At 35.3% G+C, this 14,306-nt stretch overlaps 1 protein-coding gene across 1 annotated transcript in view; it reads left to right on the plus strand.

Moving 5' to 3' along the window:
- GRIK2 (glutamate ionotropic receptor kainate type subunit 2) overlaps positions 1 to 14,306 on the plus strand; it is a 485,925-nt gene that overhangs the window by 395,867 nt on the left and 75,752 nt on the right. The window contains exon 14 of the mRNA XM_016220206.2: positions 2,172 to 2,389. Within this exon, the coding sequence (XP_016075692.1) occupies positions 2,172 to 2,389 (218 nt within the window). The remainder of the gene's footprint in view (positions 1 to 2,171; positions 2,390 to 14,306) is intronic.

A 14,306-nucleotide genomic window follows, 5' to 3' on the forward strand; every position in this document is an offset into this window, starting at 1 on the left:
TAATACTCTGGAGTATATTATTCTCGTAATAAAGGTCTAATCAAAACAAAGTATTTTTTTACTATTATTTTTGCTACCACTTTGAAAAGTAAAATATTTTTTCACTATATTTTCTAAGGTATTTGGAGGTTTTTGAGAATTTGTGTATTCACAAGATGAGCTCAATCTCTGTAAAATCTAACATTCAGAAATAAGACTATAACTGATATCTCTGAAAATTATTACAAATAATCCAAGATAAAAATTCAAATATACATTTGATTTGCCACATAACTACTTCACTGCTGGAGATACATGAAAGAGGAACCCATACTATTGTGGCTGATGCCCAGCTCCCCCAGGAATTAGTGGGACGTAGTGCTGGACATGACGTTACCTTGAGTACATGACAGTCAGCCCCTAACCAGGCTCTGATTCACAAGCCTAGGAGGTACTTGTTTTAAGTCCTTGGGTAAGATATGAACTTGTGGTAATTGGGCCATCTGTGTCGAATGTCTCCACTGTTTTTTTCTTTCCCAGTCTTGTTTGACTTATTGGTGGTGTTGTTAAAAAAAGAAAGAAAGAGAGAGATAGAGAGAGAGAGAGAGAGAGAGAGAGACAGAAAGAAAGAAAAAGAAAGAAAGAAAAAGAAAGAAAGAAAGAAAGAAAGAAAGAAAGAAAGAAAGAAAGAAAGAAAGAAAGAAAGAAAGAAAGAAAGAAAGAAAGAAAGAAAGAAAGAAAGAAAGAAAGAAAACAAAAGTAGAAAGGGCAGCCCAAGCTGCTGATCATCTTGGGAGGATGTTAGTGTTTCAGTGTCCAGTGTGTGTCTGACAGGGCCTAGGAGCGACTACATCAGAAAGGTACTCTTTTGTTTTCTCCTTACAGAGTGGCAGGCAGAGTCTGGAGCTGGAGTTGGCTGTCATGTCCGTCTGTCTGCTTTTTAATATTTTGTTCGTTTGTTCTGAAATTGCAAGAGTAAGATGACCTGCAGTGAAAGATGGGCTGATTTGGTATATTTCAGTCATGACACCACTTTTTTTCAACGTTAACATCAATAATTTGTTGTATTTTTCACACATCTAAAGATATGTTATCTTACAGCAGAAGCGATTCTGTTAAATATATGACTATAGAACAAATCAGTAAACGGAGTCCATCTTTGCTTCATTCCATTTTACTCAAACACTATTAAAAATTAAGTAATTTGTAGCCAATGGTTTCTTGATTGTAGATTCAAAATGATTTAAAGTGAACAGTAATATATTACATATATATCCATACATTAATATTGTTTTCTTATAAAAATTAATATGTGCTGATATGTATTAATTTCAACATGAAGACTGTAAATAATGTATATAATGTAAATAATGTAAAACTATAAGGCTTGATTTTAAAATTGTTAAGATTTTATTTTATCTAAATTAATTAAAATTAATAATCAAAAGTAAAATATAATTCAGATCCCATTTTCTTATTAATACCGTGAGCAGACAACTCCAGCCAGGAATCATAATATATTTATGAAATATTTACATGTGTGTAAAAGTACATTTGTGACAATTTAACTACTTCTGATTCCTTCATTGAGGCTAACTATAGTGATGGGAGACATTTGTTTATACCTAGGAAGTAACATACTACTTATTTTAAAATACAAACTGGACTAAAACCCTCACATCTCAAGAAATGAGGGTATTGATATTATTTTCTTACAACAGTACTTTTTAAAATATAGACAATGTTTTGGAGCTTCATGCACAGGAAAGATGAAATTTTACATAAAGCTTATTAAGGAACTGAACATAAGTTAAATCATTTCTTCTAAAACCCACATAACTAATAAGACTGTGAACACTGTACAGATGGTTTATAAACTAGAGAGATCTTTTTCTAATGTTATTTTTATAAAGGTTATTCACTCAGCATCTAATTGTTGCTTTACACTGTCTGGGGAAGAACCGAGTCTCCTGTCACTATATTTAAACACAAGCGTCCTAAGGGACTGCCTACTAACTCCAGCTAGTCTCTGCGCTCCCACGGGTTGTTGCTTGCTTACTAAAGCAATACGCAAATCAGTGATGAAAGCTTTTATTACACAGTGATTCCGTTCTGCCACTGTGACCAAAAGTACCTGACTGCTGATGCAACTCTCTGTATTCGTTTCACCTTTTCCCCCACATCTCTGTTAGGTTCTGAGCTCATGCCCAAAGCGCTGTCCACCAGGATAGTGGGAGGCATTTGGTGGTTTTTCACACTTATCATCATTTCTTCGTATACCGCTAACTTAGCCGCCTTTCTGACAGTGGAGCGGATGGAATCCCCCATTGACTCTGCCGATGATTTAGCTAAACAGACCAAGATCGAGTACGGCGCGGTGGAGGATGGCGCCACCATGACCTTTTTCAAGGTAGGTCCTGCTGTTTCTCTGCAATCCGTGCGTTAAAGTGATAGAGTGCAAACGAACAAGGATTTCTCTGTTAATGAATGTGAGAGCATAGCAGCACTGTTATTCATGCAGAGCAATCAATAGCGTATCCCTCGGGAGGGGAGAGCTATACAACAGAGTATATGGCCATCAAAGCAGAGCATTTCAATACTGCAGCCGGCCAGGAGTTTTGCTTTACAAGTATTCTATTTTTGTTTGGAGGAAAATCTGCCCAAAGGTAACATTTTTCTCCCATCAAAGTTTTATCTTCCAATGTAAAACAAATAATGTCATCTATTTATTGAAAATGGTCATTACAGAATAGAATGATTACATGTAAGAAAGTGTCCATACCTACATTTCTTTGTTAAGATGAGGCAAGGTTGAATGGTTCAGAAGCCTGCAGAAAAAGAAGGAAATAAGGGCTGAAAGAGAAAAGCAGAAACAGTTCTTGGTATCTGTACATTCACCCATTTAATATTCTGGATGGCAGAGAGTCTAAAAATGGGCCACCCCATTGATCTTGCAACGGTTTGCAGAGGGACAGCCTGTGAAACGCTTAAATGGAAGGTGTGGTTGTACCAAGTTCCAGGCATACAGAGTGCCTTGTCCTCTTTATTATTTTTTCGCCTTATACCAGCTAATCTCACTGGGCCAGAGTAGACCAAATTTAATTTAGGGAGTCAGTATTGCTCCATAATGGCTTTTATATTTTACCAAGTGTTTTTAAGTTCTTTGTAGGTTGGGGAACATTTTAAGCATTGGTGTTTTCCTTCACTGTTCACACAAATGCAATTGGCAGTTCAAATAAATAAGCAGTAGAAGATTTTTTTTAAATAATAGACTCAAGCTATAAATTATTTCCTCAAATATTCATCAAGTGCCTATTGAGTGCCAGAAATTGTACTACATGTTAGTTATTCTACAGCAAATAATATCTAGTTCTCACTTTCAAGGTGATTATAGTTTAGCTGGAGATATGGAAGACGATTTCTGTAATCATAGATTTGGGTCTTATGTGACTGAAAACAGCCATTTTGCCAAAGAGTTCTTTAATTTCCTTTGTAGAAATTCTTACAAAACTAAATCAACATTTTGTTTAGCGTTCTAGAGGACACTGAATATCCAAAACATAAGTTAAATTTTATTGTTTAGTCAAATATATATAATGCTTAAAATTTAATTATTTTCAAAGTGAATATCTTGTGTGGTTAGATTAAAACTTGGGTGCGTATTTTATATTTAATTGGAAAATCATTATTTTTAATCAGGTTTATTAGATTCTAAATATGAGTAAAGTATGATCATTATGGTGCTATGTGACTATATTAATTGCAATAAATCAATATTCTCTAATATTTAGAATTAATAATCATTTTACTTATAAATTTAAAAAATAAATCAACTGTTGAAAATGTTAAGTAAGCATTGTGAGTAAATAACTTTGCAGAGAGTGAATATGTAATGCATTTAAATTATTACAGTATTCAAGGGACTTTTGAAGTTGTTTGTAAAATAACACAAGTGATTTAGTACCACAAGTGATTAATTCTGCTTCACGAGTGCTTCAGATTTTTAATTTTTTTATCATAAGACTCAAATATTTCGTGTTAAAGTTTTTATGTACTACAAGGTTTCTTTCTAGTTGGCTAGTGTACACATATTGTTTAACAAGCCAAAATGTGAGTTTGAAATTAGTACCATTTAAGTCTACACTAAAATAACTAAAGAATAATCAGCATTTAATGTATCCTTTTAAATTCTAATTTCAACAATATGAATTCAGTATGTGATAAGGTTATCAACATAAGGTAATTGTCAATTTAGTGGTCATCACTATGTAGTTTTTATAATGACTAGTGTACATTCCAGAAAGCTTCAGTTCTGTAAAATGAGAGCCTGTGCTGTTGGAAACATCATGTCAATTTTCTCTGGGTACTCGGGGCACCCTAGAGTGTGAGAAAGAAAAAGACATGAAAGAGTAAGAAGAAAAGTCAATAGCCAGGAAAAGGCAAGGTGGACAAAAGTGACAGTGCAGACAGCAACCGAGCTTAAAAAAGGGGAGAAAATCCAAAAGGCTGAAAAGACAAAAAAGAGAGAAAATAAGCTTTAAAAATGAGGGGGGAAAAGGAGAATTTGTTTTCAAATTGATTTTCTAGAAATAAACTTTGTAGTACATAAAAACTTTAACACAAAATATTTGAGTCTTATGATAAAAAAATTAAAACTCTTGAAGCACTCGTGAAGCAGAATTAATCACTTGTGGTACTAAGTCACTTGCGTTATTTTACAAACAACTTCAAAAGTCCCTTGAATACTGTAATAATTTAAATGCATTACGTATTCACTCTCTGCAGTTATTTACTCACAATGCTTACTTAACATTTTCAACAGTTGATTTATTTTTTAATTTATAAGTAAAATGATTATTAATTCTGCTGTTTTGATTGGGTGTTTGCTGCTTCTTCATATTCCAGATCACTGATTTGATTCTTGGTGCCCTCTGCTCTACCGTTGATTCCCTGTAAATTATTCTTCATTTCAGCTAGTGAATGCTTCCTTTCTGACTGGTCCTTTTTTATATCTTTGGTGTTCTCTCTAAGTTTCTTGAAGTTTTCATGCAGTTTTTTGAAGTTGTTACTAAGTTTCTTGAACTTCTCAGTAAGTTCCTTGAGCATCCTTATATTGCTTTGAACTCTGCATCTGGTAGTTTGCTTGCTTCCATTTCATTTAGTTCTTTTTCTGGAGATATCTTCTGGTCTTTCATTTGCAACATGTTTCTTTGTCTCTGCATTTTGACTGCTTCCCTGTGCTTGTTTCTGTGTCTTAGATAAAGGTGCTGTGTCTCCTGGAATTGGTAGAGTGGCCTTGTGTAGTCGGTGTCCTGTAGGGCCCAGGGGCTCAGCCTCCCCAGCCACCTGCGTCGGGCCCTCTGTACTCTCCCATGTAGCTGTGTGCACTGTCCTGTTGTACTTGAGCCTTGATTGCTGTTGATGTCACTGGGAAGGACTGACCCCCAGGCCAGTCGGCTATGTGGACTAGCTGCAGCTACAGTGGAAGCTTTTGTGGAGCAAGGCTTGCTTCAGTGGGGCTTTGGTGCCCCTCGAGCCTTCCCCTGGAGCGTGTCACTCGTGGATGTGGTGGGGCCGTAATCGGGCGTTGCCAGGAGCTGAGCACCATGTGCACTGGCCCTGGGGCCTCCCGGGAGGTGCAGAGCCTGCTTCTGCCTGCGCCTGCCTGGACACACTCAGCACGAGCCACACAGCCATCTGCATGTGGCCGCTACTTGTACTGGGCTTGGAGGTGCCCGGGGCTTGTCAGGCTGTGAACCCAGGCGGGCTGCTAGTGCTGGGCCTGGGGTCTCTTACTGAGAGGCATGGAGCATGCTGAAGCCAGGTGCTGCTTGTCTGAGAGATTTTAGGCAAGTCTAAAGCCTGAGCCAGGACAGGCTATTCATATGGAAAGACCACAGCAGACAGCTTGGATGGGGCTGCAGATTAGGTGGGGCGGGGTCTCAGTGAGTCCCCAGGGCCAGGAGAACCCTACGAGCCAGGCTGATGGAAACTCAGGTACGGCTGCTGCCTGTTGCACTGGGGTGGGGAGGTTTCAGCAAAGGACAATGGCCCCTGCCAGCACTTTCGTCTGGGAGAAAGCTGCCCCTCAGATCTTGCCCTGGTGCCAGACAGTTTAGTTGCTCTTCCTATGCCCCTGCCTCAAGCCACTGCCTCAGCACTGGAGCTCCACGGGAGCAAGTCCGGGGACGTCTGTGCACCAGCCCTTGAAGGGGAATGCCTGGGATTCCAGCCGCCTCCTTGTCACGCAGCCACAATTCCTGCTGGTTTTACAGCACAGAGGTGCAGGAACTTCTCTTACCAGTACTGGAGCCCTGGGTTGAGGGGTCTGGTGTGGGGCTGGGACCCCTTGCTCCTCACGTAGACCTCAGCATCCAAGACATCCCTCCTGATGAAAAAAATATCACACGTAGGTGTCAGACCAGACTGTGCTGCACCTCCACCCCCCTCCAATCTCAGTGTGGCTTCTTCTTTAATTCTGTAGTTGTAGGACTTCCGTGCAGCCATAGTTCAGGCTGCTCTGAATGATAGTTGTTCTGTGGTTTAGTTGTAATTTTGATGGGTTGTGGGAGGAATGCAAACAAGTGGATTATCCACCTGCGGGAAAAAGTTGTATCTTTTGGTACCTAGCAAAAAAAAAAAAAAAGGTTAGTTTTATTTTCTTTTCCTTTGTGCATAGCCTCCCTCTTTAGGAGAACTCAAAGTACATGCTAAATGCCAGCTCATTAATCTTCACAGCAACCACTAAGGAAGGTAGAAGGCTATTATCATTATGCTCATTTAACAGATGAAGAAACTGGGCCATGGAGAGGTTAAGTGACTTATTAATTATGAAAGCAGTAACCAAGGGACTCATGGTATCAACAATAAAAGTCACAGCCAAAGATATCATGACATAGCCATCACTAGTTGGAAGAACTAAGTGCATTAGTCATTTTGGCTCACCCACATGACCTCAAATGTTTGATCATATTAAACTCTTAAAACATTTGCCTTAAGCCATTAGGGCAGATATAGCTATAACATGTTCTTTATAGTCTGCTACTTATTCTGAGTTTATAGGTTCAATGGTCTTCTAAAATTAAATTATGCTGGGGTGACAGTATAGGTTTTTAATCCTGGATTGCTTGTGTGGCGTGCCTGGAATGATTTTTTTTTTTTTTGAAAGTTTGAGTGATTTTTGCTTTTTAAATGCCAAAAAAAATAGTCATTTTTGAGTTGACAGAATGTAAAAAGTTGGCAGTTTGCTGCATGTAATTAATAAATAGATATAAAGACATACACTATTCATTACATATTTCCTATATTTTTCTTAATTTCTGAAAAACATAACTTCTGTTTGTTTTTATGTAGAACAGTGGTGGTAATGCAATCATAACATATTTACCATGAAGAGATTTAGCCATTAAAAATGTAAATCCTCAAAATGGCATCTATAGTGTACTTTTCACATTAAAAAGTGTTTTCTGAAATGAGTGTTTATTGTTCTCTGGCTGTATTTGTGTAAACATTTTGAAAATTCCATTTTGCTTATGCAGAAAATTGACTTTAAAATAGTTTTCGAAGATGAGAAAGATCCTCTAAAACTAGTTTTGAATTTATTTTATTATATTTTTATTGAGAGATAATGATATATAGCATGGTGTAAGTTTAAAATGTACAATGTGTGATTTGATACATTTATATATTGCAATGTGATTACCATTGTAGGATTAACTAACTCCTCCATCACATCACATAATTATCATTTCTTTTTTTGTGGTGAGAACTATTAAGATTTAGTTTCGTAACATCTTTGAAATTTATAATATAATTTTGTTGATTATAATCACTATGCTGTTTATTAGATGTCTAGAACTCTTTCTTTGAATACTTTTTATATTTTATATAGCAAGTTCCCAGTTAAGTATGGCCATCACAAAGAAAAAGCTCAATAATTATTTGTCTGCACATGGATAGAAATTGTGTATGTCCTTGATTGTGTACCATATTTACTATTATACATAATTTTAATCTCTTTTCTCCAAATCCAGAAGGGATTCTTTGACAATATAGTAATTAAAAATTCCTAATGATACTTCAGTAAATACAGGGATTATTTCTTTAAAATGCTCATGTATGAGTTGCCCTGTTTATTTAGGTGTTACTAAATTGCCACAAAGCTTCCCCTTCAGGTCATTTTTTTAACTTGGGATCACTTTATGCTTAGTGACGGCAACTTCCATTTCTCCTCAATAATTTGGGAAAAAGTCTCACATTTCAGCTTTGGATTTCATACGAGGGATATTGTCTCTGTGCCTAGAAACCAATTTAAAAATGAAATGATAGGAGCATAGGTGTTTTATCATCAGAGTTTTGTAACTAAAATTTTTGACTTGTTAATAGGTTGTTCTTGCCTATGTATGCATCATAAATTCTAGACCAGTGCCCTGCAAAGATACTGGCTATTTTATTGGGATCCCCCGTTAAAGCACCACTTCACTTGTGGGGCCAGTCTTCTATGTACTGACGTTGCAAGAGATGCAGCTGTGCGACAGTCAGTAGTCCGGGGCAGCATGCGTGCCCGTGCAAATATGGTCTTCTCTGACGGGCAACCATAACTCTGATAAATAAGGAGAAAGTCTTGATTTTTATATCAGTTTTCTTTTTTCAATGCATAGAGTCATTATTTGATCCTATTTGGGGGTATCATCTGCTAAATTTTAAACATCTTTAAAATATCAATTTGTCTCAACCTCTCTGCACTTTAAAACATTACAATCACTTGGGGAACTTTGAGAGAATGCTGAGGCCAGAGGCCCCCCTTCCAAACCAAGTAATTAAAAATACCTTGAGGTAGGACCCCATGCATCTGAGATTTTCATTAACATCTCTGGTGATTCTGTTGTGTAGGAAGAGTTAATTTAGTGTGAAATTTGAGCAGTACCTTCATTATTGGCATCAATAGTTCATAACTGATTGTATCAACTTCCCTTTCTTTCATTTGGCCATTTTTTTCTTTTGAGATGCAGACCCCACAAAATATCAGAGAGAGGCATAAAATGCTGGCCACATTCTTACTTCTTTTAAATTATTTACCTGAATTGTCTTTAAAGCCCTTTCAACAGATATTTGCTGAGTAAATAATCTAATTGCATTTTCACTTGTGGCACCATCCCTGAAAGACCCCAACAGCTCTGCATGAGAATTGCCATGTGGCAGGATGAAGTCAACAGATTCTCCTTCAGAGAAGTGTGATGGGGTAAATCCTGACTTTTGTTTGTGTCTCTGAGTAAACGTTGAGAAAATATGTGTTCTATGGGGCTGGCGGAGGGAATATATTCCCCTTTCCTTTGTAAACCTTTATTGTAGGTTTTTTTTACCATGGCGGGAGCGAGGAAATTTAGAGAAGAGACCTATGAGGGGGCACATTAGAGTTGAAGGATGGTACATGTGACTTTAGTGTTTACTTATGGAAGCAGATTAAGAAGAGATGAAGTACCTTACTCTATAGGTTGATATTGTTAGGTTTTGGGCAACAGTTTGAGATTTGGGCTCATGTAGATTTCATACTCGAGCATACCGCACGATACTATAATATTTGGTGAACTAGTGTCACTCCTGTCCTTGTTATGGAAAAAAAACCTGTACCTATATTAACTGGTGGGGACAAATTATTGCATAATTCTAATTGACATATTCCTTAGTGTCACTTGAGGATTCCTCAGTATCCATCCCCCTGTAGATCTGAACTGAAACAAAATGCTCCTCAGATATGACATTCTGCCTTGACATGGGAGATGGAAGACAGAATATAATTAGGCTTCCAAGCCAAAATTTTTTCTTGCTAATTTCCTTTCAAGTCACTATTGAGGTAATAACCCTGTGGCTATTTAGAATAAATAGAAACTTTATTTTGAATTTTTTGTTTCATGCATTCAAATTTGTGGATACTTTATTTTTTCAATTTTTCTTCATACTTAATTGAGTGATACAAAATTTTAAAAGCTTTATGAGGTTGAACATCAATGTATATGAGCAGTTGGTTTTGATTAGTTATTAATATTATTACTGAGAATTTCATTTGTCCATGTTGATGTTTTCTTCATTTTCCATCAGACAACTTTTCTAGTAATCTAAAAGATATATCTCAGAAAGATTTTTTATAGCTCTATTATTTCTCTAATTCTCCCAAATTATTTTTTCTTTAGTAAATGTGCTAAGCTACTTGTTGTGGGTAATGCATTACTGTTAATATTCTGTTAAATGGAAATATTTTGTTTCATAAAATAATGTTGGTGTTTTAAAAGTGTTACAGCCTTATTAGTATCTAATGTGGTTTTGATATTAATTCATTATGTTTGAAATAAATACTTAAACCAATTTTTATTATGCATTTAATTTATTGGCATAGTAAGGAGGTTATTTTTACCCAAGAAGGTTGTCTCCTTCCCCCTCCTCATCTAACACATGATTTATTGTATGTGAGGCCTGATCCTATCTTTATTACAGAGATTTGCATAAGGCCTACAGAAACCCAACACCATTTTACTATGTTCCCCTTCCAAGAAATAAAATGGTGCCTTTGAGTAAAGCTGCTTCATCAGACACTGGTTTTGCATGCCAAGTTAGAGCTATCAATGGTGAAACAGCAGATGTGAAGGCTAGTTGGCATCAGAGCATATGAGTCAAAGACTTTCCTATGGGAAAGAAAGTGCTTCATTACACTTTATCTATACTAAGAACATTGGTTCTATCAAGCTGTCTGAAAATTAGAATATGATGGGTTTTATTACCCTAGCTCTGCCAGAGTGAATTCAATAGTTAAAAAGTAAGCGATAACACCATTTGGGGAATTATAAGAAGTGATTTAGAGTCTCAACGTATTTAAACTTGGAAGGAGCAGCAACTTTTATCTTAACTTCTCTAAAATGTCTGAGGGACAAAAGTTTAATCCCTCTCTAATTGTTGAGTTGTCAATATGTACCAGGGAAGCTTTGGGGCTTTTAATTGAAGAATAAATTATGTGTTTGACTGAAGTGTAAAATCTGAGAAACAAAGTTTTAATTGCCTTGGAAAGCCAGTGTGTGAGGCTGCTTTTATTGCTGGCTGCACTATGGTTCTCTCCCCCATTTGCCCTCCCATCTCCAGTCTGTGCAGGGACCATTCTTACTGTTTGTCACGTCAGGATGGCAGCTTAAACATTATGTTGCACCTCATCAATCTTAGGAGAGAAGTCCCCACAGGGAGTAAGAAAATTCGAAAGTCAGTTAATATAGTGATGTTGAGCTGGCAAGTCAAGTGCTGGATAATGGATAATAGTTGTCACTGCAAAAGTTTATGGCCACTGGTTAGGCAACAATTTGAAGGAAATTCGAGAAGGACATATTTTTGGATACAAAGAAGTAGGCTGAAATATATATTATTGGAAATTGTACTTTAAAAGTGTAATGTAAAAGAAAGTATAATGTATTTCTTAGATAAAAATAATTACAATAAAAATTGCATGTCTTCTATCTAAGTAGCTGAATAAAAACATCATTTGGTATTTCTAAATCAAACATACAAACAAACAAAAAACCCAGACTCTCTCTCCGCTTTGTAATTTACTTGAGAGAATTATATTTATTGGCATTGTGGCTAAGAAAGATCTATTCTTCATGCTTACTGTTTTCTTTGGAGGTGAGGTCCAGCTTTAGAATATCAAAAAGTACATTATTTTTATTCCTCTAGATTGTCCATTAATTATAGTTGTATACTCTGAAACTTCTGCTTAATTTAGAATATCCTTGACAGTTACTATTCTTGATCTTTTATGCCTTATGATGTCTTTTTTGGGAGAAGCTATCCTTTTGTTTCAAATATAATTTATATTAATTAGCATCTTTAGTCAGCTGGATTTTCTTTTGTTCATTTGCTTTCTTATCTTTTCCAAAAATCCAGATAGCAGTAATATGACTTTTTTCTTTGATCTTAAGAGTTGATTGAAGACATCACATGGTAGCTAAGTTGGTTCTTTTGTTATATCAGAAAGAAAATTAAAGCTTACTGTTACTTATTTCTAGTGCCATCTTTGATGCTTAGACTTTTATTTAAGACAACAAGAACTGTTATTTCCCCTTAGAAGCAAACAAAATGTAAGGTCATGAGCTCTTCTGCTGCTCAATGGTCTTAGTACTTCATCACGCATATTTACAAGTAGCAAACGTAAATTATAAATTATCCTTAGTTTTTTTGTTTCCTTCCCACTAACTCCACACAGATTGCAAAAGGACAAAGTAGACTTTAGAGCTCGGTAATTAGGGTTAGTAATTACACACTGAACATAATAGATTTCTCAAAAATGTTGCCTAACAATATGACTATATTGAACATTACTACTAAGTGTCTTAGTCCTAAAGGGATCAGATTCTGAAATAACCCTCATTCCACTTTTTGCTGTAATATTTTTCACTGTGGCAGTGCCTACAGTTATTTAAATGTCTAATGCATACTTATGAGCACTTCCATTGGCCTCCCATATTCAGAGTAATTATTTAATAATTTCATAAAGAACTTTCAAAGGAGTGAATGTGTCTGCACATGTGTGCATATATGCATGAGCAGTGTATTCTGTAGGATTAAGACATGCTAACTTAATTGGAGTTAAAATGTGGATGACTGCATAATTTTTCTTATACCCAGTTTCCATATTAAATGTTTTAGTGGAAGAATAGTTCAGGGTTGGCAATAAAATTGTAACTGTGTATTCCCTGGCAGCATATGAATAACGCTTTTTATTGCTATTAACCAATTGTATACACCATAGCACTAGTGGAGTTCAGTGAAAATATTTGATAATCTCTAAAGGTAGGTGTTTCCTTTATTAAATATTATAATTACATCTATTTAGAGGCTGCACTATAAATTAGTTTGCTGTGTAGGTCCCTTGACTGTTTTCAGAACACTGTGAGTTTCTGCTTCATTTTAATTTATTACAAAAACAATTAAATAAAACCAAAGAATTGGAAAGCCGCATTAATAATGGATATAAAGGATTGTTGAGTCAAAGCAGTGCACTTTAACATAATGATGAAATGCATAAACTAGGTGCTGGCATTATTTAACCTCTTCAGGCTTGTTTGCTTATAGGTAAAATGGGGCCGAAAGTATGTATCTTCTAGATTGGTTACATAAAGCACTAAATATATAATAAACCCCCAGTATGTACCTACAGTTATCTTATTATAAAGAGCTTAATAGTAGAATTATTAAACTCTGTAGCTGATGAAACAATTTCCCCAATATAAATGCTTATATTCCTAGAAATACACTCAGTTTAACTATGGTTAATGCCAAGATCTGACACTCAGTTGCATTTTTTTATAATAATTTGATCCTGATTGTAGATTATTTTTAAATATTCTTGATTATTCTTTGTACTGCTTAAAAGCTAAGATGCATTACAAATCTAGTTCCATTCACAAATTATGGATAGTCTTTTCATTAATGGTCTTTTATTAATGGTTGTTTCACTGTCTTTTTAATACATGGGAGATTTGTTTTGATAAACCATTCATGTTCAGAATTAATACTTAAATAGGAAAACACTTCTCATTTTTAATTGTCCTTTCTGTGAATTTAAGCAAGTTTCTTTCCATTGTAATTTAAGCAAGATTCTTTTGTCTTATGAAAACAATACATATGACTCATGAGAACTGCAGAATTTTTGGAAAACAAAGGAAAAATGTCCCAAGCCCAATCTACAAAGACAATTCTTAATATCTTTTAACAATCACCTCCAGAATTTCCTCTATAGATTATTTAGAATTTACAGAGTGTGTTTTTTTTCCAGTGTTAAAAACCTTTAGACTTAATACATGTAGAAAAATTCTTTCTGTTTTCACATTTCATTTCAGGAATGTGCTTTAAAGATTCATTGTCAGTTAAATATGGCTATAAGAAAGTTTTTATAATACTTTCTGAAAAGTATTTTTTCTTGAGATAGTCTAAAACAAATAACCTTTTGCTAATTTCCAAACTTATTCTAACCTTGTCACTGCAAAATTTCAAAGTACGTTTGCATATAAACACACATGTACAGCAGAGAAATCACTTATACCTAAGTGATTGGCATGTTCATTTTGAATATTCATTGTATTATAATACCAAAAATTTAATGCTTTAAAATATTAAAATTAACGTTTTCAGTCAAACTTTAAAGAAAAATCAGTAGAGATGATATTAAAGTTATGTTTGGGATTCCTAATATAATCTTGCCTTCAAGTGAAAGAGAAGAAAAGTAATGAATGCAAAATATATAAGAATAGTCATTAACCTTTTTTAATTAAACTGTGTTAATGTACATT

The sequence above is a fragment of the Miniopterus natalensis genome, chromosome 5 (assembly GCF_054644295.1).
Source record: "Miniopterus natalensis isolate mMinNat1 chromosome 5, mMinNat1.hap1, whole genome shotgun sequence".
Lineage (NCBI taxonomy): Eukaryota > Metazoa > Chordata > Mammalia > Chiroptera > Miniopteridae > Miniopterus > Miniopterus natalensis.